Raw genomic sequence first — 21,168 nt, 5'->3', positions numbered from 1 at the left:
AGGGGGGTAGATTTTGATCGACATGGTCCGAATTTGTGTATCTTTAGTTCGATTTGCAATAATAGATAGTCTGTAGTTTTTGTAGATGATGAGTTGATATTTTAAAAAAAATGCAAAATTGTTTCTCAGTGTAAATAAAATCAATGGACGCAACCAGTCCATTGTGCTAAAGTGTCCAATATTACACGTATTATTTCTATTTAGAAGCGAGCGGAGCCACCGAATGAGTTTGAATGAACTTCATTACCCATAAGGCAATGCGAGCAGCACGTTGCTGTACGTCAGGTCGGACCACACAACCAGACAGGGGGAAGAAAGAGAAGACGGAGCTCCAGCCCCGCCGCTACACCATTCAGGTTGTCTTTATAGCTATATGTTTTTTTTTATATAATAGGGCTTGTGGTTCGAAATCGACATAGCCAGTGAACGCCAGGCCCTAGTTTGTCGGCGCTCTTTCTCCCCCCCCTTCGCCCCTGCACACTCACAGAAAAGAAAATGAGCGGCAGCGGGCGGCCCAGGACCAGCTCGTTTGCCGAGCCGCCGGGGGCTCCGGGAGCCGCTGCAGCCGCCGCCGGAAGCGCCGTCGCGGGTGGGAGCGTTGCAGGAAAGTCCGGGGCTGCTCAGGCCTCCGGCGCTACTTCGACTGGCTTTGGAAACTTGAAGCTCAGCAGTAAGTATCGTTTCACTGAACCCAGGCCGACCCTCTCCGGAGCGCATATAATTATCTCTCTATATATAAATCTACACACATCTGCGATTAATAGTAGCCCGAATGCGATATTTTTGTTGCGCGTAAAAAAAAAGCGCTAACCTACTTAGCGGACGGTTGCTAAGCCGAGCTAGCCTTGTTTTTTTTGGTGAAAGGGTGAATACGGGACCGACTGGATGCTAATGAAATCTCGAGTAGGGCAGCGAAGGTGAAGAGCAACCGGGGTTCCTGATAGGATTGAGGCGAAAGCTGTGGTGGATTACAAAAAAATAAAAAGGAGCGTTTGATAGAACCAGGTTTCGATATTAATTTCTATCAGTCATGATTCTCCTCGATTGATCATTAGAACAAAGCTGAACTGATTAGTTCGTTTTGGTGGTCTGAGGACATCATCCTGCACTATACAGCTCGATGGAGATAGACGTCTGAGATGTTTCCTCCATCATTATTATAATTGTATGATGCTGATGTCTGTAGTCGGACCATTTGGTTGGACAGTGACTTGGTCTCGAATCCTGATCAGAAGGATGGAGGGGGTAAATGTGAAATCTCTAATGACTGTCATGAGGACAGCCGCAGTACGACCTTGTTCTCCTTCTCCATGGGGCAGTGCGTGAAATCTGCCATGGAAATGAGGGGTTTAAAGCATTCTCCCCCCTGCAGACTAACACGCGTAAATATGACCAGATAACACATTTCTGTGAGAGGAGGGAAAAAAAAGAGGATTCATCCTGCACTATTCTCGGGTTGGTCCAATTAAATGCTCTTGAAAGCACGTGTCCCGCCTCCATGGGCGGGGTCTTGTTCTAGAAAAGCGACACCTTGAGCTTCGGTCGCAGTAAGGCCGTGAAAAAATGGGACAGCTAAATACGACGACGTTAAAAATCTGGCCATGTACGCTTTTTTTTATATCTCTTCTATTTCTTCTCGAAGGATCGTTGGAGTTTGGGTATGGTGGTCTGTGAACGGGTTTATATCTCCGGTCGCGCTTGATGGAAATGGTTGTCTGATATGTTACGATCATCATCATCACCCCGTGGATGACCAGTGAATCAGAAGCACTGTGTAAATGTGAAATCTCAGTGTTATGAGGACCGCCAGAGTACGACCTTGCTCTCCTTGAATTACGGTTTTAGAGGACCCACCCCCAAACCATGCTGCCATTTGCAACAGTATCACAATATGAACTTAAAGTATGCGCTTTCTGTCACGCCGTGACTTTTCGCTCTCTAATGGGTCACTTGTGTTCATGCGATACAAATCGGAAGGTCAAAGTTCTTAAACGTGAGTTTCGAGGCGGCGCGACACGCCGTACTTCGTTGTACTCGCAAACGGGGCTTTTTGTGCACACGTGGTTACGCGACACGTTCAAAGGTAGCTTGCATCGGTTCAGTGCTGGAGTGTTTTACATATAGTTTATCAAAAGCACCACCTTTGTCGGACCCCGTGGCTCTCTGTCACCGTTACGGTCACTCCGAACTCAAACGTTACCGGTCAGCGCTTTGTCTTTCCATGTAGGATCTCCTCCTCAAGGTGAAAACAGCGGTGTGAGAAATTTTTCCCATCACAAACAAACGCACTCTTGAGTGTTGAAATCGGGCGTGGCATGCGCCGTTTCTCACATATAGTTGCACGTTTCGTAAATCAGACAGTCGTGCATTTAGTGACTACATGCCATCAATCTGACTTCCTGTTTCAGAAGGGAATAAATCAACTCGCGGAATCTCACCTAGCACATGGGAATTTAACCTTTCTGTGCTTCTCCTCGCCAAAGATTAAACTATATACGTTTTCCACTTGCACCTATTAACTGGTTTAACTTGACGCGCGCACGCACACACATTTTGGTGCTCCTACAAGCGCACTTATTCTCCTAACCATAGCACATAAGGCGCCGTTTTGTCCTGGAACTGTTTTACGTGGTAAAAAGCCATGCGGTGTTATCAGAGCCCTCCCGGAGAGTACTGCACTGCATTTAGACGCTTTTCTCCGGAGACAGGAGCGTACCTCAATGTGCCATAATGTTTAAAGTGGATTATAAAATATAAATTGAGACTTTTTCTTTTTTGTGCCAGAGAGACTTATCGAATTCCTGTTCCATGATTTGAGTCCCTATTTTCTTGTCTCAAGTTAATTTTTGGGGCTCTGTAACTCGCTTAGCTCAGCGAACGCCGCTGTGGCGCGAGTTGTTGCAGATGCCGAGAGATTCTCAAGCGCGTTTAATATTCTGTCGTGCAGCGCGGAGCCTTCGCGACCAGCCAGCGCTAGTCGGAGAGGAAATCGGATTCAGTCGTCTTTTATTTAGAATTTCTTTTGCACTGTACATCCAGTTCTTTGTAGAACCGTCCTCACCGTCACTGCATCATCCCAATCTTTCCTCCACAATGTTTCTCTTTTCCCCCACCCGCTCCTCCATCGAATGCACGATTTAGGGATCAGGAGACCTTTCGTCCAGGTGAAAGGTCTCAAACGTGCGTAAAAGACCGTCAGACTGCGTTCAATAAATGTCACCATGGGGTTTGATGAAGAGACTCTGAGCCAGATGTGGTGACTGCTGCGTTAGATAGTACTGTCCATCATCATCGAAACACGACGCCAGGAATATCACTGTGAAGAACAGGGCGTTTTTCCCGGAGGCGTGTCGTAGGCGGACACCATGCCGATACGCTTTATGTCGGTTATTCCTTTTTGCCACCCATCCGTAGTGTGAATCAAATCATTTGTACGCGAGTTGTGTTCCGAGATGAGCAAAAAAAAGTATGATCGATTAGATTTCTTGCAGAACGTCCATTAGGAAGTTTAAATGCTCGTGTAGTCACTCAGTGATTGCCTCCTAATTTGTAATGATGCATTATGAAGACAGCTTTACACTACTAGGGCTGGCAGGCTGACCAAATGTTTTAGTGCTTCCTAACCAAATGGGATACACAGGTGTAGGTTTAATGGTGGCAGCTCGGAGATTTGTGGATTCGTAGCTGCCACGGTTGAACATATCAGTGCGGTGAATTGAGTGGTCAGTAGTGAGTTGGACACCAAAAATTGCATTTACTCAAACCGTATGTATGTATACTATTAACTATATATATATATATATATATATATGTGTGTCGTTTGAGTGAATCAATAATTCTGACTCATATCTAGGCCCATGTTATTGGTCGAGAAGATCCAATGTGAACATTATCATTTACTTCAGGAATGCATTGCATCGTCCACCCCCATTGTCCACTTTTGTGTAGGACTGAATATTTCATAATGTATTGATTGAGGTCTTAGCTCAATGGTTATGGCATTAGACCTTGGATTAGATCTTTAGTTCAAATCTTGAGGGTTAAGGGTCCTTGAGCACGGCCCTTAACCCTCAGCTGCACAGTTGTAAGTCGCTCTGGATAAAGGTATGGGTTTTTACCAAATGCCATAAATATAATGAGGAGACAAGGCATTTCTCTTTGAATGGTCTGTGCACAAGTGCTAATTCTATACAATAGAGATACACTCTTGCGCACTACTGTTAAAACTAAATACATTTTTCAACAAGAAAACTTTCAAATCTAAATTTTTTTATTCCAGAGTATAAGTGGAAGTGATAAAAATACTTGGGGAAAAAAATCCTCTTGAGTGGTTTCAAACATTCAGCATTATCCTCCTGTAGCTAAATCCAAGAATCCCATCAGTTGTATGTACACACAGTTGTCTTTGGATGCGGTACCATGAAAATTGCGGTACCATGAAAATTTCCCTTCACTTGAAATAGGAGTCCAAAACCTGTTCCAACATGACGGTATCCTTATGCGTACATGAACATATGATTTATATTGGTTGTGTGGAATCTCTTGAGTGGTCGTCTCTAGAGCGCCGACCTTAACCCTGTTGAAGGCTTCAGAACGCTGACTTCACACCAGGACCTCCTCTCCTTACCTCACCCACACCAGTAGCAATCTCCATTAGCACACTCCAAAATCTAGAGGCATCTTCCCAGAAGAGTGGAGGCTATCATAACAGCAAATAGAAACTAAATCTGTGTCACTCGGTGTTTAAATGAAAACGCGACACTTTCACCTCAGTGTAGCTGGTTCTTCGAAAACGCAGTGTTTTCAGTGCACTGTCCAAAACGCTACCCGTATTTAGAGCTCCACATCTCCCATATCCACGTTGTAGGTGTAAATAAGTGTGAAAAATTGCTTTGACTTTTCGTGCACAATTTTTCTTTTTTTTGGTTCCCGCAAAACCCCTGCAGGATTTGCCGAGAGAAAGGATTGCAGATCTACACCCCGCCAAAAGATTTAGGTTCAATTCCCAGTAGTGCCATGTGTCGGCATGTCCCCGAGGGCACAATTGGCTGTGTACTCAAAGGCCTCTTCGCTTTTGCTGTTGTTATGCAACATGCCAACTGGCTAGGCAACCCGACGCTGTGGCGCGCTTAGTCTACCGCTGCGACTTGTTTAGGTGCTCAGCCACACTGCGTGACCAGTAAAGGCATCACGCTGCTCGTTAATCAATGCCGCTTGTATAGGCTAGGCCCGTGCGATATTGATTTACTTTTTCTTTTTTTCGTCCTTTCGAACGACGTGCCGTTTTAAAATGCCGCGACCGACAATTAAATCCTCTAGAAGCATGTTAAGGCAGGAAAACACGGATTTCAGGTACCAGGCAAGCAGTTTGAGTGTATGATTTTATCATCAGAATTCCTCTGTGCAACTTACCATAGCAGTAAACGTACTCAATTTTGTAACATTCACACTATGACCACCTGCCTAATATTGTGTTGTTCCCCCTTTTGCTGCCAAAACAGTTCTGACCCTTCGATCATTAAGTGCACGTGTGGTCTCGGCTTAGGCAGTGCACGTGTGTGGTCATTTGACTTTCCGGCATGCAGACCAGGTGAAGGTGGATGCCGAGCAGATCCACACTGAACTGGTCGCCAAAAAAAAAAAAAAAGCTACCCATGTTATATGGTGATATTTTAGCTTTAAGATCATCAAATCGGAGCAGAGAGAGGAACTGCGAAATATTCGTTAAATTAAAGTGGCTACATCACTTGGCAATGTGACCAATCTGTAACAGATCTCACTCATCTCAACCCCTCATGGCTCTGCCCTCCCACCACAATATAATACATTAAACCTTTTATTTTAAAAAAGGTTAAACATTTAATAAAAATGGATGCAAAATTGCCTGTATTGAAGTATGTAAACAATAAAATGATCGCAACATGACACTTTTTCCCCAAATCCGCTGGATAAGGTTGATTAGAATATTTTTCTCGACAGTGCAGCCCGAATACCGACCCCTGCAGACCAGGAACACAAAGCAGGAGCTGCGCTTTTGGAGACGCTCCGACCCAGTCGTCTAGCCGTCCCAATTCGGCTCTCGTCAAACTCGCACAAATCCTTACGCGTTCCCATTTTTCCCGTTTCTAACACGTCAACTTTGAGGGCAAAATGTTCACTTGCTGCCTAATGAATCCCACCCACTAACAGGTGCCATGATGACGAGTTAATCAGCGTTATTCACTTCCCCTTTCAGTGGTCATAAAGTTGATCTGTTGAATTTTATATAGAGTTCACCTTTGCAGAAAGCGACTGAGCTCTATTAGTCCGGCGCACTATAAAAAGCTGCACTCTTCTCGGAAGGCATTGCACTGACGCTGTCGGGATTTGAGTTCCTCCAGCTTCATGAGCGTTAGTGAGGTCAGGATATGGCGTAAAGTGCACAGGTCTGTATCGAGTTCATCTCGAAGCGGTTCGTAAGGGGCTTGAGATCAGGGGCTCTACAGGAAGTTTTTTCTTTTTTCTTTATTTCAACGCTGATCTTGGCACAGCACGTCTTCGTGGAGATGGCTTTGTGCTCAGGGGCTTGGTCATGCTGGAACAGGTTAGGGGCCTCTTAGTTTCAGTGAAGGGCAAATTGCACTTCTATAGCAAACAAAGACATTCTGTGTCGTGCCGTGGCAGCAGTTTGGGGAAGATCGACGTGATGTCGGGTGTCCACATACTTTTTGGCCGCGCAGTGCACTTTTTGTGTGCATGAAAAGCTTGGTTATGGGAACATAATTAGAATAAACCTCAGCGTAATATCGTCCAGGGAGAGCAATAATCTCGTTATATCGCACAAGCCTAGTATTAGACAACAGAGTCTGTTAATCAAATAGGAAGCTTCATTCTCTCGCTCGATCGCCTGAACAACGGCTTCACGGTGGACTTCTCCGTGTCCGAGCGAAACAAAGGCTCAGATCCTCCTGCACGACGTAGCTAACAAAGTGCAGGCCCAGGATTTAGATCCCTCCTCAGCGACAGCTACAAGAGACTGACCCAGAAACCGGCTTCCTAATCTCCCGTGCTTTGTGTGTGTGAATCGCAGCCCCGGTTTCTCTCCACCCATGTTTTAATATGCTGAAGGGCGTGTTCCTGCAGCGTCAGCGATAACTTGCTCACCTTGCTCGATGCCACCGGGAGCTATAAGATATATCGAAACCGAGGGTGTGTGCGGGCATGTAATCGTTCGAAGTGCCAGTATTTGAAAGCAGGAAATCTATTGCTGGGTGTGTGTGTGCGCGAGCGAACAAGCTGCATATTGGCAGCATTGTGATGCAAAGAGCTGGATTGTCCCGGAGATGAGGAACGGGAGTGGCCAGGTATGAAGCATGCGCGATTAAAAAGAAAGGAAATGACTTTTCCGGGTACATTTCATGCAGCCAGACACTTGTGCAGACGCAAATCAGGTACTTCAGGTTTGACCGTTTTTAACGTGGAAACGGCGACGCGTCGTGTCCGCTTCACTTCTTCTTTTAATGCGCGTATTTTCTCTTCACCGATTTGCTACAGGATAAATGTTTCTTCTTCTTCTTTCGGCTGCTCCCATTAGGGGTCACCACAGCGGATCATCCGTCTCCATACCACCCTGTCCTCTACATCTGCCTCTTTCACACCAACTACCTGCATGTCTTCCCTCACCACATCCATGAACCTCCTCCTTGGCCTTCCTCTTTTTCTCCTACCTGGTGGCTCCATCTTCAGCATTCTCCTACCAATATAATTCATGTCCCTCCTTTGCACATGTCCAAACCATCTCAATCTCGCCTCCCTCACCTTGTCACCAAAACATCCTACATGCGCTGTCCCTCTAATAAACTCATTTCTAATCTTGTCCATCCTCGTCACTCCCAACGAAAACCTCAACATCTTCTACAGGATAAATGTTTATATTGTGCATATTACTCTACGTATGCATACTGAGATTACAATCATAACGATTTTCACTTCTAGTTTCTTGTCGTACACAGTGAAACGAAAGGTGCTAAATGAAACAAGATGAATTAACAAAAGAGGCAATACTCATTAGGACACTACACAAAGGGCACATGTGCAAACTACACAACAAGACCATGACAGTGCAGCACTGAATACAGGTAATCCCTCGAATTACGTGGAGATGCGTTCCAATGACCCCAAAGAACGGGGGATCAGTATGGATTAGTGTGGATTAATATTATAACAAATTACAGCACATCATTTAGCAAAAGGAGCAAATCACACTACCGTGATGTATGAACTTAACAGTGTACGAGGTGGTTTTAAAAGGTTCAGAGACCAACGGTTCTTACTGCTGCTATTCCGCATGAAACCGGGCAAAACTCTGCCGGCGGAGACGTTCGGCATGTCATACGTGTGACAACAAGACGTATGAGGTGTTTTAGGTGGCACACTTCGCGAAGCCGAATATACGGTTCAAAGGTCGGCGTTTGACGGCATTGCGGTGATCGAGCGCACATCTCAGAAGGTGCTTGACACGCTTGAAGACTTTCAGGACATATTTCAGAAGTATCAGGAGCACCATGTAGACAAATAAAGTACAGTTGTAAAGTTTCTTGTGAACAAACCCAGTCTATATATATATATATTGTTATCTACATATATATATATATATATTGTTTGACATCTTACATGTTCGCATTACACACTGTATTTTCTGTTTTTATATAATAAGTCTATTGGTTGATGATAATAAAGTGATAAAGTATGAATTAATTCACAACGGAGCGTAACTGGTATTTACATGTGCAAGACCAATTTAAATGGCTTATTGGCACAGGCTGTGCATGAAAGCAGTGAGCTTACTATCTTAGAAATATAGACAAAACATTAATCTCTTTGCTTTTGTAAAAAAAAAAAAAAAAAAAAAGCTTGCTAATTTTGTGCAGCTTAAGCTGAAAGCGTGACGGGCGAACAGCAACGCTGGTGTTGCGCCAAAGCCTTTCTGTCTATAAGAAACGTCCTGGCTTTTGTGGCAGCGCGTGGACACTGCCCAATCTGTCTTCACTTTCTTTTGTTCAGGAGAAAACCTTTGTACGAACAATGCACAACGGTTAAATTGGTTAAATGTTTGACGCAATGGTTTAAGGCTACAGACTGAAGGCTTGCACGGCTCCTCAGATTTTATTGGTTCCCAAAACAAGGCATCATAATAGTCAGGATGTTGTACGTGCACTACACTGTGATATCTGTCGACCGATTGATTGACCTGGCGATTAACCAGGATGATTTTTGGGTAAAAAAAAAAAAATGTATTACTCGGCATCTGCTGATTGCGGCAAATTATGCCGATTATTAGGCAGGCGCATGTGACACGCCAAACCGCGTGGGTGCGTTCTGCACCTGTGTGAGAGAACATAACTGTATTCGGCATCCAAACAGGGAAACAAGAAGCGCTAGAACTGCGAATATTAACGCGAGCGGCGTTCACACCTGCCGCGGTCATCACTAACGGATCCGTGTCGCTTTTTTCAATCCCGCCTGCAAAGACGAGCAAGAATGACAAGTGTCTGTTTGCCTTTCGTCAGTTTTTCTTTCTCATGTGCTTGTTCGTTAAGCCACATAGCCAATCGGAGTTCTCTTTCACGCTAACGAGCTCTACATCTGATTCGACATGCAGGAGCAGCCCATAAACAGTGTCGGAGTCTAATTCTGTTTCATGCTTCGTCTAGGGGACAGCGGGAAGGTGACCACAGTGGTAGCCACACCTGGACAAGGTCCAGATCGCCCACAGGAAGTGTCCTACACGGACATTAAAGTGATTGGTAATGGCTCGTTCGGGGTGGTGTATCAGGCCCGACTCAGCGACAGCCAGGAGATGGTGGCCATCAAGAAGGTGCTGCAGGACAAGCGGTTTAAGGTAAGAATAATGAGTACTTATTAACATCAGAATACCTACGAAAACGCTTTGTTACGATATTTTCTGCAAGGCACGTAAAGTAAAACCGATTCGAAGTAGAAAACCTTCGACCCGTCTTTAATAGTGCTGCGGAGGTTTACATAGATATAGAAAAAAACCGCTTGAGCAACACTTTAATCACTGATCGAGTAAAATCCTAATCTTTTTGTTCAACTCACCATCCACTATTAGGTACAACTGCACACGTTCACATCAGAATAAAGAAGGCGTGAGCTCTGTGTTGCTTCTATTACATGGACTTATGTGTGTGGACACCTGAAAACAAGATTAGTATGCACTTATTTCTACTAGATTTTGGAGTGTGCTTAAGGAGATTCTTAAGTCCATGTAGTTTTTAAATCCGCAAGTATTGGGGACGGAACTGAATGTGGTATTGATGCTTTTTTTGATAATATCTGGCAACTTGAAGGTTCTATAATTGCAGTAGAGAAAAATAAACTGGTCTTGATGTATTGTAATTCAATGTTCTTTTTGGGGTAATCATGCTGAGTGTACATGGACCGGTGTATTTCTGCGGTAAATAAATGGCCGTTTTGGGAAAATAGTGTAAAATTGTACCGTGCAACGGCCAGCTCTTTTTATTCCTATATATTTAATGAATCACGTCAGAGAAACGTGCTTTTATTTGGACACGACGAGTGGATTTTGAAACCTGCCTTTCTCCTTTCTGCAGAATCGAGAATTACAGATTATGCGAAAGCTGGACCACTGCAACATTGTTAGGCTACGCTACTTCTTCTATTCCAGCGGAGAAAAGGTGATAATTCTACATAAAGCAAAGCTGCTCTCTGTCTTGGACCTCGTTAGAGTTCTAGATATGATTCTTTTATTTATTTATTTATTTATTTATTTTTTACTTTCTGATAGTTTTGTCTTTTTATTTATTTCATCTTTTCTATGTATCTGTTCCAGAAAGATGAAGTGTATTTGAATCTGGTGCTGGATTATGTACCAGAGACTGTGTACAGAGTTGCACGCCACTTCAACAAGGCCAAGACCACCATACCCATCATCTACGTCAAAGTAAGCTGATGCAGGGCCTTGGACTTTAATAACATGCTGCATCTCTCTCTCCCTCTCTTTTTCTCTCTTTCTCATATATGCACACTGAATGAAAATTAACTGAGGATAAGCAATGCTCCAGGGATTCTGTGATCGCAGGAGCTTGACTGCATGTGCTAACATTTTGAGCTTGGGCTTGGGGTGGGTTGGTTGGTTGAGCAGAGGGCTTGCGTAGATATTTTACCGTCACGTGTTTTTTCCAAGGATCCCAATCATGCATGAAAAGTCATTTATAGCAGTATCTGGCTTCTATATAATAAATGACGTGTATATATATATATTTTTTTTTAAGATTAAAAATTAAATACTACCTGTCAGAAGGGTTCTCTGTAATATTCGTGAGTAATGGAGATATTTGGATGAGGTGATACCTGGACCCTACAGAGCTTTCACAGGCAGTCCAACGACTCCAGGATGACACATCAATACCTGCCATTGCACAAAGGGAATCTGTGTCTCCCAGCACAGTCTCAAGAGCATGGAGGAGATTCCAGAGAGGCAGTTACTCTAGCAGAGCTGGACAGGGCCATGGAAGGTCTTTAAGCCATCAGCAGGACCGGTTTCTGCTCAGGATGAGCACCGCAAGACCACTAGAAAAATGACCTCCAGCAGGCCGTTCCAGCAGGAATATCTCTGACCAAATGATCAGAAAATGTCTTCACGAGGGTGGCTTGAGGGCCCGACGTACTGTAGTGGCTCACGGCCTGGCACTGTGGAGCTTGATTGACTTTTGCCATAGGTCTGGAGAAGCTATGGAGACCATGATCGTTTTAGTAGTCGGTCAGCAATGGTCTGGGGAGGCATATTCATGGAGGGACGCACAGACCTCTACAGGCTAGACAACAGCACCCTGACATTGCCATTAGGTATCGGAATGAAATTCTTGGCTATATTGTCAGACTCCACACTGGGGCAGTGGGTCCTGGGTTCCTCCTGGTGCACAACGGTTCCTGGTCTCACAGGACCAAAATACAATAGAACAGCTCTGGGACATTGTTTCGGTCCATCCGACGGAGCCAGGTTGCACCTCAGACTGTCCAGGAGCTCAGTGATGCCCTAATCTAGATCTGGTCAGGAGATCTGAGGAGACCCCAGGACACCCATCGTCATCTCATTTGGGAGCATGACTCGGCGTCGTCACGTGCACCGAGTACCGTTTTGAGTTGCTGCTATGCATTTTTTCACGTTAGTTTCCTGGGGGTGTCTTGGAATTCAACCCTCTGTAGTTTAATAGTTTTCATTTCTGTCAAACGATGTGGCATCCTTACTTTCCAAACACAATACACAGTCCATATCATTAATGGTATCCAGTATGATTCAATTTCTTTTCACCCGTTGTGATCTGATGTGTGTTTAATGTGATCCGCTGTATTATTCAAATCTACTTGTTAATGGTTAAAAGGTGTGCTTGTATAATACGGGTATAGACAGGCGGGCAGTGTTTACATCATGTAGCGAGTACGTAGATTGGAAAGTCATGAAAAACCTCTTTCTCTCTCTCTCTCTTGCAGGTGTATATGTATCAGTTATTCCGCAGTTTGGCATATATCCATTCCCAAGGCGTCTGCCACAGAGACATCAAACCACAAAACTTGCTAGTGGACCCTGAAACCGCCGTTCTCAAGCTGTGTGATTTTGGAAGGTGTGTACGGGGTTCTGTTTTTGTTTTCTAGCTAGACATAGCTACTCTCAAACTTAAGTTTGGGGTTGTGTTTGTTGCGTTTGTTCGTTTACATTTTTTTATTTTTTCATTTATTTCTTTTTTTAAATGAAAAAAGAAAAGTGAATTACGTTGCCTTTAATCCCTTTTTTGGTTTTAATATTAGGATCAAAATTGATGTTTCATTGTTTCTGAAAATGACTGATTCATTTCCTTTATTTGTTTTATCACACAAAGTACAGTTATTAAAATCTCACAATGCCAAATAGGTTCAGTGCCTAAAGTGAACAATATTTCTAGTCTAACATCCCCATAACCTGGAAACAATTTGTGCAAATTATAAATTAATATGATGCAAACTAGACGTATTCAGAGAGTATTCAGAAGACATTCTAGTAAAACATGGGGCAGGGTGTGGTTAGGAGTGTGGTGAGGGACCGAGTTTTGCAACGAGTGTTTCGCAGAGTTTGTGCCACAGCATAACACTGTAAGCAGAGGACGTGTGTGGACTCAATCACTCTTTTGTAGCTCTTGAAAAGCATGTAGTGACCAATATGAACTGCTCGGACGAAGCCAGAATGTCGGATGAAGCCACAGATTGATTATGCGCGGATGGTTGATCAGTAATTTTGGATATGGGTTGTTCAACATTACCGCAAACCCAAATATCTTAAATATAAAGTGACTTAAAAACTATAAATGAGGCATATTGAGGCTATATGAGGCATAAAAATGGCTCTGTTTACAAGAAAGAACTTTATCAACATTTACACACCACCATTTTCAAAATAGTCCTCCTGCTCAGAGCGCTTCTGCCACTTCTGGAATATGTCCTGGAAGTCTTCTTTTTGAAGCATGTCAAGCACCTTCTGCAACTTGCTCTGGATCTCAACAACGGTGTCAAAACTTGTATGTAGAAGTGAGATCACGTTGTTTCCGGCGAGAACTCGCGCGGGAGGAGAGCTCGGTGACCGGATGCGCACATGCTCAGAATAGCACCAGTTGCACACAGGAACAGTGTGTTTTAGCACACTGACTTAGGAAGGTCGGTGCTCCATGTGACTGTGTGTGCAGCCTTGTGCTGCCATCTGTTGGCCTGTTACAAAACTACTAATCTTTTTTTTATACCACTTTGTACACTGGCCAGTTTAATGGTTGCCAAGCATGTATATGACCTGCAGAGTTCTGGCTATTATTAATATATATTTTTTTATTTATGTTGTATCTGAAACTCCTGTGTCTCTGGTCCTTTTTGCAGTGCAAAGCAGTTAGTTCGTGGCGAGCCCAACGTTTCGTACATCTGCTCACGGTATTACCGTGCCCCAGAGCTTATCTTCGGAGCTACAGATTACACCTCAAACATCGATATCTGGTCAGCCGGCTGTGTATTGGCTGAGTTGCTGCTGGGCCAGCCCATTTTCCCCGGTGACAGCGGAGTTGACCAGCTAGTTGAAATCATTAAGGTGAGACTGAAGACATGTCCATAATGCACACAGGGGTTAAAGGGCTTTTATTTTTATTTTTTTTTGTCATTCTGCAGTATTGGTATCTTTTAACTTCTTGGTCTTTTAAAAGGGTCAGTGTGAACTCGTGTCCAGATTACAAAACCATCCTCTTTTGTTTACCGCAGGTTTTGGGCACGCCCACAAGAGAACAGATCCGGGAAATGAATCCCAACTACACAGAGTTTAAATTCCCTCAGATCAAAGCGCATCCCTGGACTAAGGTACGGGCTTTACCATTGCAGCGTCAGAAAGCCCTATACACAGTGTGCTTGTGTGAGCCGTGGCACATTATGATTGCTTAACTGAATACAGATCTTCTCGAGCCCTGCCTTGAGTATCTGTTTATGAATATATTCGCAGTGGCGACTACTGATGCCCCAATGATTCTTCTGTATAAAAAATAAATAAATGAAAAAGATTATATACACAGACCAGGCATAACATCGACGTTATAGCTTTATGACAGGTGAAGTGAATGACACTGATTATCTCTTCATCATGGCACCTCTTAGTGGGTGGGATTTCCTAGGCACCAAGTGAACATTTTGTCTTCAAAGTTGATGTTAGAAGCAGGAAAAATGGGCGTAAGGATTTGAGCGAGTGTGACAAGGGCCAAATTGTGACTGCTAGCTCCTGTGGGCTGTTTCTGATCTGCAGTGGTCAGTATTTATCAAAGGTTGTCCAAGGAAGGAACAGTGGTGAACTGGCGACATAGTCATGGGCGACCAATGCTCATTGATGAACGTGTGGAGCGAAGGCTGACCAGTGTTGTTCGATCTAACAAGCAAGTTACTGTAGGTCAAACTGCTGAAGAACGGGTCAGAACTGTTTTGACAGCAAAAGGGGGACCAACGCAATTTTAGGCAGGTGGTCATAATGTTATGCCTGATCTGTGTATATGTATATATTCAGTTAGACTGCCTTGGTATATTTGGGGTGGCAAAAAGAAAGAATACCTTTTTAGTCTTTCCTATTCACTGCTCTACAGTGACACTTTAGACGTATCCAGAGAGAGAGAGAGAGAGAGAGAGAGAGAGAGAGAGAGAGAGAGATTTCATCTTTAAATACTGAAAAACATGTTGACAAATTGTAACTAACCTGAAAATGACAAATTGTAACTAACCTGAAAATAACAAAACACTTCTTAAATACTATATAGATAAGAGCATTGGGGCATTTGACTTCTCCAACCATATGTGGTTGGAAAAAGTTGGAGGTGCTCTGATCTCGACGAGATTGAATACCTTTGGGATTAACTTGAATGCTGACTGCACCCCAGGTTTCCTCACCACCTACCTGACTTTACTAATGCCTTGGGGGTTGAATGAGCACAAATCTCCACAAGAGAACTCCAAAATCTAGTGGAACATCTTCCCTGCAGAGTGAAGGCTATTATCTGTTAATGGGGACTAAATGTGGAATTGGCTGTTCAAAAAGCGCCTACAAATATTGTGTCTCTACAAACCTTTTTTCGTATAGTGTTTGTAGCCATTGTAATAGTTGTGTAAACTGGTAGTGAGGTAGCTGCAATTTACCTAAATGTAAAGCTAATGGATTGGTGTAATGGTGGTTGCATGTGGTGAGGTTTTCCAGTGATCAAGACATTTATTCGTGCCAAGTACTTTATTGGCAAAGCGATTATGATGCAAGAATTTGTCACAGAATTCTCAGAGCGTGAGAGGTTAAACACCGCGTTAGAGAATAATATACAGCTCCTTTATGTTTAAATAAAAGCCCTTGTTTAACAGTGGTGTATAGGAAGCACAAAGTGTGCACACTGACTGGATGAGGTCAATGGTGCCATTGTACTCTTGGCAATCTATTACAATATATTTTGTGGGAAAAGGAAACAAAAGACTTGCTTACTTCCTAGGTTTTTCCCAAGTGCTGCATTTCAAAGTGGTGCTTTAAGCCATAATGACACTATGCATATGTAACATCTGGGACGTAATAAGTTCTCATGCAAAAACAAATACAATTTGTAAGATTTTTCACACACGTTTCACAAAATGAGGATTGAATTCAGTTGTGTTTTAAGCTACTTGGAAAATGCAGCGGTGTTCTACCTTTTCGTGTAACGACACTCTCTACTTTTCTGCGGTTCAGGTGTTTAAACCCAGGACGCCCCCGGAGGCCATTTCTCTGTGTTCCCGTCTGCTGGAATACACACCGGTGACGCGTCTCTCTCCGTTAGAGGCCTGTGCCCACGCATTCTTCGACGAACTGCGCCAGCCCAACGCTCGTCTGCCCAGCAGCCGAGAGCTGCCCATGCTCTTCAACTTCAGCCCTGTGGGTCAGTGAAAAACACATCGCCAACACACGACCGAGTTGGGGCCGAATTCAGTTTACATTCAAATGTAATGTTAAATAGTAAAAATGGCACAAATACATTTAGTTAAATATTAGATTTCTGAAAAAAAAACGCTTGTTGACTAAAACAAAAAACTTACCGCTATTAAACTCAAATCTGATTGGTCAGAATGTGTTGATATTTTAGTTAAAAGCAGTTCTGACAGTAGATTTATTGAAATGATAATGCATTCATATTAAACCATTTTAGAACACTTCTTTTATCCAGACTTGTATAACAAATGGCTCCACAAGCTTATATTTACAGTGCCTGTTGGGAAAACACCGTCTTTTTATGGTTTTTGAGTCACGTACATGTTTTATTTGTTTCTCCACGACGACATTGTTCATTTAATATTATGAGGATTTACTTCGACCAAACAAATAGATATAAATCTATAAACGTGCAGATGTTCAACTTTATTTGCATTGAAAAGGCATTATTTATTTTTCTTGGCATCTCCAGACATTCAGCACAAATACTTTGCAATGCTTCATGTAAAACTCACCAAAGGTGGCGTTCACTAGTTGGGGATCTCCTTCTGACCTTGTGGTCCAGGTTCGTCTCAGAACAGGTCATTAGGATTTAGGAGCGCTGACTGGGCAGGTCGTTTCATGGTTGGTTCCAATCAGCCACAATCCAAATGAAATTACATGGTGTTGAAGTATGGAATGGTAGCCATCTTAGTTTAGTATTACTTTCACCCTGAAGAATTCTCCAACCTTCCCTGCTCCAAAACAACCCCAAACCATTAAGCTTCCACCTCCATGTTTGACTGTGGGGGTGAAACAGTCTGCTAACATCTTCTCCCCTGTTCTTCATCTTACATAAGTTCTTCTGTTAGAGCCACAAATGCCAAATTTGGACTCATATGTCCACAGGACTTTCCAGTTGTTTACTGCCTAATGCATGTGTGTTTCCCCCGAATGCAACATGCATGCGTCTTCAAAAGACTAGGTGTTTTTAAACGTTTGACAAGCATTGTGTGTGTTTATTTTTTTATATCATCACTTAAATCAGTGGTCCCCAACCCCTTGGCCGCACAGAATAAACAAATCCCCCCACCCTGCTAACTTGTACTTACATAAATAGAAACAAAATTATAAAAAAAAATTCATCAAAGTACCAGTATTCACTTGAGTACAATATCAGTTCTCTTTTCACCTCTGTAAGAGATACAGCTTGTTTAATCCCAGTGGGGAAAGAATTGAATAATTTTGAAGCGAGAGCCCGGTCACCCATGGAGGAACAATCATTAGACCGGAATCGGCTGAACAAAGAGCTGGAAGTGTAAACAGTTAAAAGTTGCGGCAGATAACGAGGAGTCATACCATGGAGCTCTTATGCTGGATCAAGATATAATTCTGTGCATAAGCTCCAGTAAGACTGAACGCTGACAGTGAAAACCTGGATCTACTCGGTGTGTGTGTTGTTGTTGTTTTAATACCGTGTCGGCTTGATTCATTCATGATCATGTAAATGTGTGTGTTCTTCTCTCTCCACAGAGCTGTCTATTCAGCCACAGTTGAACTCCTCTCTCATTCCTCCTCATGCTCGCTCGCAGACGACGCCCGTTTCTCACGGTACACAGCTCTCTCCATACCTCTGATAAACCCGAGTGTGTGTTTGTGGCCGTGTGTAACGAATGCTCTCCGTGCTTGCAGAAGGCAGCGTGTCGGACGGCTCAGCCCAGACCAGCTCTGCACCAGGAGCCCTGAGCAACAGCACCTGAGCATTACCTCTGTGTTTCTGCACCGTTCTCCCTCACCACCATCACCACCTCCTCCTTTCCTTCATCCTTATCCTCATCCCGTCACCTGTCCCTCGTTCCATCCTTTCCAAAAGCTCCAGAACCCCGATGTGTTTTGCACCGACTTTTTTTTTTTTTTTTTTTTTTTCTCCTCCTCCCGAAACCTCTTTGTTAGACATTTAGAATCTTGCAGGAGAACGTGTTAGTCAGTCTGTTTCGTTCATTTCAGATGAATTTTGCGGCCATGTGGTTGAAAGGTAAAGAATGGTTTGTCAAGGCATTTCTGACCTCTAGTGGTAGGAGGGGAAAATCTAATTTAGGCCACCCACCTTCCTTCCACTCCACCTCCTCCTTTACTGTCTGCTCTGTCTCTGAAAAGGTCCAAACTTTTAATTATGTTTTAATCTAAAATACACCTGATGGAGCCACACTGCTGCAGGTGTATTCTTTTTTTTTTCTTCTTCTTCTTCTTTTAAAAGTTTGTTCTTAAAATTGTACAATTTTTAGCTTTTTTTTGTTTTGTTTTTTTCCCCCCTCTTCTTATACGAGACCATGTTCTTTACACGATTGTGAAAGTGTTTTTATGGAGCAGCGAGTAGACGTGGCGGTCATGTTTCCATACTCCGAGTTTTTATCAGTAAAAGGACAAAAAGGTGCGGGTTTTTTTTTCTTTTTTCAACCCCCCCCCCCCCCCCCCTTTCGGTAAAAGCAAACGCTTTTCCTCCGTCGTTCAGTTCAAGGGCTCCATCTAGAGCTCAAGTTCCAAAAAACAGTCAGAGTTCAGACGTGCTGGTATAGGGTCAGACTTTTTTGTCTTTCACATCCCCGTGAATGTTAGTGATAGGGATGGAGAGAGGCTGATCCTAGAGCAGTACTGTTATTTTATGACCCCTTAATCGTTTCGGCATGATAAAAAAAAAAAAAAATTATACATGCGTGAGGAAAAGTGTGCGTGTGTGTGTATATGTATATATATATATACACATGAGCACGCGCAAGTCCCCGGCGATATCCTCCGCTCTTGCAAATCATTCTATAGGATTTGAGATCATAGAAACGATTGTGTGTGCGTGTGTTTCAGTAGAGTTAGTAAATTTAAATATTTAAATGGCTGCTGATCTGTGACGAATCTATATCATTGTAAGTATCATAGAGCCCCCACTCTCATGCGTGCGCACACACACCAATGCCTCTCCACTCCCACCTGGAGCCGTCCATCCACCCGTCCCCTCTCCATCCCTTACTCCTCCCTTCTCTCACTGCTGATATGTAAATATCATGTACCTTTTACCTTTTTTTTTTTTTTTTTTTTTTTGTTATTATTGTTATTCTGTTCTTGTAACTTGATTTTTATTTCTAGTGGAGTAGTGCTGGTTCAGGTAGTGGCCAGCTCTCTCTGTCTCTTTCTCCCAGTGCTCTCATTTGTACATAGCATTTCAAGTTTTCCCCTCTCACCCCTGCTAAAAGGAGGGGTCGAGAAGGGGGGATGGAACAAAACTGAGTCTCTTACTCCTTCCCCTCCATCACTCTCTCACACTTTCTCTCTCTCTCTCTTCCGCAGTCCTTCATGTGCTCACTTCCTCATAAATGTTATTTCGAATATTTTATTTATTGTACTGCAGACAGTGTTTTTTGTTGTTTTTTTTTTTGTTTGTTTGTTTTGTTTGTTTGGGGTTTTTTTTAATGATCTGATGGGGTAGAGACTTGTGTATGTGTGACCTGTCCTTAGAATCAACATTCATATCCTAAACTTGATATTATCTTGGAATGTGTTCAAGAATATTGAACGTAACGTGCGTGTCCCGTCGCGCCGCATGTTCCCGGAGGTGCAGGCACACAGGCGTACAAAAGCACGCGCGTGCGAAAGAGAGAGAGATTAATGCCGGACCGCTTAGCCCATCTGGGACTCAGGGACTGGGCTAAGTGAGGGAGAGGGAGAGAGAGAAACTGTGTTTTTGTTTGTTGGTTTAAATAAGCTCGTTAATAAAGTGATGAAAAGTGTCTCTGCCAGTGATTCTTCTCATGCAGTGGAGTTATTTCCTCACAATATCATACATCTGAAGCATACATCCTCTGTTCCTGTTATTAGGAACAAATGCGTGCATCTCATCAGCCAATCGTGTCGCAGCGGCGCAATACATTGAAATACGGGGCGGGAGCTTCAAGTATGAAGAAAAAGCCTGATCTGTGGAAGTGTGTAATTGTGGCCGGCACCAGCAATCCCTGCAGATAAGCAGAAATTTTAAAACCAACCCATCTGGTACCAACAGCCATGCCACTAATGAAATCAGATATCACACTTTCTTTTCATTCTGCTGTTTGTTCTGAACATAAGCTGAAGCTCTTGCACTATCTGCATGCTTTTATTTTGTCTGCGTTCTGCCACACTTTCCACTAGTTTTCATTTTGCTGTGCTTCAATTACAAAAGAATGCTGATTATCAATCACAACCTGAACTTCTCAAGATCCTTTGCATCCTTAATTACAGTAATTTAACTTATTTGCTAATTATCAAGCCATTCATTAACCAAGAGCCCTACTGCTTAAAAAGAAAAGAAACTCCAGTTGTCTGACCAGCTTCCAAATCTACCAAGCTGGACAAACTGGTAAACCATCACCACCAGGTGGTAAGTTATGGAAAGAAAAAGGAAAGTGTTTCTGAATTATTGTTAGATCATCGATAGAGTAGCTTGATTTATACCATTCTTTGTTTAACCTGGATTAGTTGGTTACTATAATAGTAATTTCAAGTAGGATTTTGTGTTTTCTCTATATAGCTTTTATACACGTTCTGCGGGATTATCATTGCTACACGCCTACTGTTTATTTTATTTTAAAATTCTATCAAACATTACAAGGATTATTAACTATTTTGTACGTTTATATTTATGGTATTTGGCA

The 21,168-nt window shown here is 43.1% G+C and overlaps 2 protein-coding genes across 3 annotated transcripts in view; both read left to right on the top strand.

The window, feature by feature from the left end:
- The window catches only part of znf574 (zinc finger protein 574), a 76,667-nt gene that overhangs the window by 32,795 nt on the left and 22,704 nt on the right, over positions 1 to 21,168 (top strand). The window lies entirely within an intron of this gene.
- Positions 298 to 20,268, top strand: gsk3ab (glycogen synthase kinase 3 alpha b). Of its 2 annotated transcripts, none has more exons than XM_083537869.1 (10): positions 298 to 670; positions 9,693 to 9,880; positions 10,614 to 10,697; positions 10,853 to 10,963; positions 12,514 to 12,644; positions 13,921 to 14,125; positions 14,293 to 14,388; positions 16,274 to 16,460; positions 18,023 to 18,100; positions 18,185 to 20,268. In XM_083537869.1, the coding sequence occupies exons 1-10, from the start codon at positions 496 to 498 to the stop codon at positions 18,247 to 18,249; spliced, it is 1,320 nt and encodes a 439-aa protein (XP_083393995.1). In that variant the 5' UTR covers positions 298 to 495; the 3' UTR covers positions 18,250 to 20,268. The 2 variants fall into 2 exon arrangements, with proteins under 2 accessions (XP_083393995.1, XP_083393994.1); XM_083537868.1 differs by having other exon boundaries at positions 307 to 670; positions 18,182 to 20,268.

Source organism: Silurus aristotelis (assembly GCF_946808225.1).
Source record: "Silurus aristotelis genome assembly, chromosome: 1".
Taxonomy (NCBI): Eukaryota; Metazoa; Chordata; class Actinopteri; order Siluriformes; family Siluridae; genus Silurus; species Silurus aristotelis.
This window is presented reverse-complemented; position numbering and strand designations above follow the sequence as displayed.

Excerpts from the sequence above, each read along its gene's own strand:
- gsk3ab (XM_083537868.1), top strand. The coding sequence starts at position 496 with ATGAGCGGCAGCGGGCGGCCCAGGACCAGCTCGTTTGCCGAGCCGCCG. Across the intron at positions 10,964-12,513 it reads TACCCATCATCTACGTCAAA|GTGTATATGTATCAGTTATT; the intron begins GTAAGCTGATGC and ends TCTCTCTTGCAG. Across the intron at positions 14,126-14,292 it reads AGCTAGTTGAAATCATTAAG|GTTTTGGGCACGCCCACAAG; the intron begins GTGAGACTGAAG and ends TGTTTACCGCAG.